This window comes from Volvox carteri, assembly GCF_000143455.1.
Source record: "Volvox carteri f. nagariensis unplaced genomic scaffold VOLCAscaffold_26, whole genome shotgun sequence".
Taxonomy (NCBI): domain Eukaryota; kingdom Viridiplantae; phylum Chlorophyta; class Chlorophyceae; order Chlamydomonadales; family Volvocaceae; genus Volvox; species Volvox carteri.
The window spans coordinates 1,153,498-1,157,434 of NW_003307569.1; the positions used below are offsets into that span (position 1 = coordinate 1,153,498).

General features: G+C 51.3%; 1 protein-coding gene across 1 annotated transcript in view; it reads left to right on the forward strand.

Annotated features, from left to right (window-relative positions):
- The window catches only part of VOLCADRAFT_105298 (uncharacterized protein), a gene marked incomplete at both ends in the record, with an annotated part of 13,356 nt that extends 9,633 nt beyond the window's left edge, over nucleotides 1–3,723 (forward strand). The window contains 7 exons of the mRNA XM_002951847.1: nucleotides 29–241; nucleotides 693–812; nucleotides 1,293–1,478; nucleotides 1,861–1,932; nucleotides 2,235–2,321; nucleotides 2,932–2,989; nucleotides 3,539–3,723. Coding sequence (XP_002951893.1) covers nucleotides 29–241; nucleotides 693–812; nucleotides 1,293–1,478; nucleotides 1,861–1,932; nucleotides 2,235–2,321; nucleotides 2,932–2,989; nucleotides 3,539–3,723 — 921 coding nt within the window. The remainder of the gene's footprint in view (nucleotides 1–28; nucleotides 242–692; nucleotides 813–1,292; nucleotides 1,479–1,860; nucleotides 1,933–2,234; nucleotides 2,322–2,931; nucleotides 2,990–3,538) is intronic.
- Nucleotides 3,724–3,937: the final 214 nt, after the last annotated feature.

Consider the following 3,937-nt stretch of genomic DNA (forward strand, 5'->3'; position numbering starts at 1 on the left):
CATCTCGTTCCGTACGTCTGCCCGCAAGCTTCGTCTTGCCCGCATTGCGGCACGCGTTCTGGCGTCATCGTACGACACGGACGATGGCACTGGCGGCGCGGGAAAATGGGCTATGTCGAATTTTAAGAACGTGTACGACGAGGAAGATTCGATTGTACGGCGCTCCGAAGCCACTGGCATCAGTTGGGTCGTTTTCTTTTTCGGTGTCTTACTGTCAACGGCCGTTGTGCAACTCTACGCGGTGGGTTTGTTTTCCGTTGGTATCGGCTGAGAACGATTTAATGTGAGTTTGTTCGTTAAGAATTGGCGGTTTCTCCCGCTGGGTGCCGTATGGTAAATGTAGTTAGTATATCATGGTTTTTTTCATGTTGACGCGCTTGTGGATATTATTATGGCAAGTCAGAATACATTCGGACCGGTTCTTATGTGCACACACGCCGTGTGTGGCCACGCACGTGCGCTACATACATACAAACTCCGAGATAATATCTTTTTATTTTATTCCCCCAAGTCGCATGTTAATTCCTTTGTTTGAACCCCTCCATCCATCATATATTATTCTTTTCTTTTCTGTCAAATATAAAAAAATAATCAGGTTTATTATTATTATTATTATTAATTATGATTATTATTATCAATGTTTCAGTGTTTATTTATTCAAGTAACGTCGCTTTCTCCATCCTCTTACGCAGGTCGGTGTGACGCTTAGTGTCGGATTTGCTCTGGTGTCCCTCCCCTGGACTTGGACGTGGCTACTGCCCAGGTATTACTTGTGGCTCGTGGCCGTCATAGCTGGTCTCTTCCTAAACAAGGTGATGGTGGAGGGATATATTCAGGGAAAGTGCGGCTGCGGAGGAGGATGTGTATGTGTGCAGAGGGGGGGGTGCATGAGGGGAGGGGTTTCTGTGTTTTGTTTTTAGGGTTTTAAGGTTTAAAGGTTTAAAGCTCAACGGGTGGCGCCTTACGGGTTAAGACGAGGTTGGAGATGCAAGCATGAGGGCTTGATAAGCGGTTTTTTGGTTTAATGATTAAAACATAATCACGAGCATGGGATTCGATCCTGAGATCTTAAGCGGCATGATACAAAAGGGAGGGATTGGGGGCAACCGTCAAAAAAACGGCACCCTAAATTCCATAGTCCAAAGATCTTAAAGTGACTAGCATCTTTCTAGCTTTAATAAACGTTTTTTTGCAAAGCAACGTTCTGAATCTCTTCCTAATCTGATAGCCTGAAACCGTAAAACCCGAAAACCCTAAACCTCTCCCCCTCAATTCCCACATCATGACCCCAGGTGGTTCTGATCAACTTCATTGGCAACACCTGGCTGTCTGATGGCGACCGGATCTACAGGCCCGCTGCCTGGCTGGCCTTCCTTGTCATCGCCTCAGCTACCAACCTGGTCATTGGTTTGCTGCTGGCACTGTACCGCATCATCCTGCTCCTGCTCACCACCATCTTTGCGCTGGGGAAGCTCGACGTAAGCGACGGGAGGAAAGGAGGGAAAGGGGGAAGGAAGGGACGGGGAGAGGGGAAGGAAGAGGTGGAGCGGGGGAGGGGGAAAAGGAAGAGGTAGGGGTAAAGTGTTGAGGTTTTCGAGTTCGGCAAGGAAGGGGCAGAGATGTGTATATGTGTATGTATGTGTGTATGTTGGGATCTGTCGTAAAGGAAAGGCGGGGGGAGAGTGACTTGGACACCCGCTGGTGGGGTCCACCGCAGAGGTCAAGGGGGCAAGGAGAGGGAACGATTTCTGTGTTGACTCCTCACATCCCAACTCACGTCCCATATATCACACACTCCCAACTCAGCTGTCTACTCAGCTGTCACCATTCCCTTCCTCCTCCCCTCCCCTCCAATAACAGGTGACTCTTTTCACGATGCTGGCCAAGTTGGATTTACCTCATACGACATTCCTTGCAGGATTGCATCTTCAGGTGGGTGCTAGCAAGGGCAGGTGATGGTGGGTGCAAGCAAGGAAAACACACTTGTGGTTTTCCACAAGTGGTTGAGATTGCAATTGCGTCTGCATTGCATGTGCATCGTGAATATGGAAGTATATAAAGCTCCCTATGCTTATGCGTTAATGTAGGAGTGCGTGCCCTGCCCTCTTCCGTCCCCTACCCTTGATCCCCCCCTCGGTATCTCCCTCTGCCTTTCCCTCGTTTATCACCCCCTCATACACATACATACATACATACATACATACATACATACATATATACACACGCCCACGCAGGAGTCCATGTCCAACTTCCACGACCCCATCTATTTGCCGGGGCCCAGGGGGCGGGCACACCGCCGCTGGCGTAAACTCAGAGTGGCGGTGAGTGTGTTTTGGCACGCTCTCTCTCTCGCGTGTCTGTGTGTGTGTGATATTGTGCGTGATTGTGTGTCTGTGTGTATGTCTCTGTGTGTGTGTGTGTGTGTCGCGACGCACATGACGCAGAGTTTACATTATTCATGGATATTTATATTTACGTGTATGCATATTGAATTGAATTGAATTGAATGCGTATGCGTATATATATATACGTATATATATGTATATACGTACATTGTGTGTATGACGGGGGGCTAAGGACTGGCGAGGGCGGCGCAGGGTATGCATATGTGGTTTGTTCGCTGGCTGGGCGACTGGCCAGGTGGCTTGATCTATGCCGCCGCCGCAGGTTGCCCTTGTCCCTGCCGATGGCGCCTGTCTGTCTGTCTGTCTGTCTGTCTGATTTTTGTCAGTCTGTCTGTCCCCCTGTCTGTCTGTCCCCCTGTCTGTCTGTCCCTCTGTCTGTCTGTTCGCACACGTCCACTCTTCCGTACATGGATGTGCCTGTTCCAGGTGACTCACCAGGCCGTTACAGTTACTCTGGTTGCTGCTATGTGTATTGACCGCCGTTGACCAGTTCCGTTACGATCCGCCAACGAACTAACGTCCACAGGTGGCCAAATGCGGCGGAGAGAAGCTACGGCAGCTGGTTTCGGAACCGTCGTACCCAGGTAGGCAGATGGATGGCAGGTGAACGTGGGTTCCTGCACACGTGGTGGGGAGTTCCGTTGGAGCGGTTAGACATCGCGGTTAGTAGTTAAGCATACTTTTGTAAATGGCCATGCGTCACAGACAGATAGACATACATTTAATGACCCAGACCCAGACGGGATTTGCCTCCGACCTCAAGAAAATCTATCTTGGGTACCCTCGGACCATCGGGCCGTTGACGCTATCCGCTTGCTAACAGTGCTTATATTGTTGGCCGTTGGCAGTTAGTAGTTGGTCGTCGGTTTCCAGTTTGGTCGAATGCCGATTTGTTCAGTTGGCAGTCAAGTTCTGCCGCCAACCCTAACCCCCAAACCCCCGCCAACCATCCGCTTCACCCACACTCGCCGTGCCTCCTCGTTCTCTCTTCCCCTCCCGCTTCACCTTTCTCTTTCCCCCCTCCGGTCAGTTCTACGTTTGATACACTCTTGCCCTGGCAGCAGCTTCAATTGTGTGTGGTTCGTCTTTCCCCCCCCCCTCTCTCTCTCTTCCCCTCCCGTTTCGCTGTGTAGATGATGGCGTGGTGAAGGAGGTGCAGGTGGGCAGTCCTTACCCCCACGACGCCGACCAGGTGCTGGTGGTGGTGCCCGCCGAGCCGCCTTTGGAAGAAGGGGAGGTGGAAGAGGGGGAGATGAGGCGAAATTGTGGCAAAGGTGGAGGAGAAGGCGACCGCCGCCGCGACAGTCAGCTTCCATAGCAATAACAACAACATCATCAACAACAACAACAGCTCCTCCAATATATATCGTAACCAACAGCTCCGATATCGCCTGCAGCCGCAACATGACAACGCCTGATGGGGTGTGTGATGGTGTGTGTGTGTTTTCTGAGGTTTGGGGGAGGGGGGGAAAGGGTGATGTCGTGCGAGGGCATCCGTGCGAGCGCGAGCGAGGGGGGTGGGGGTGGGGGTG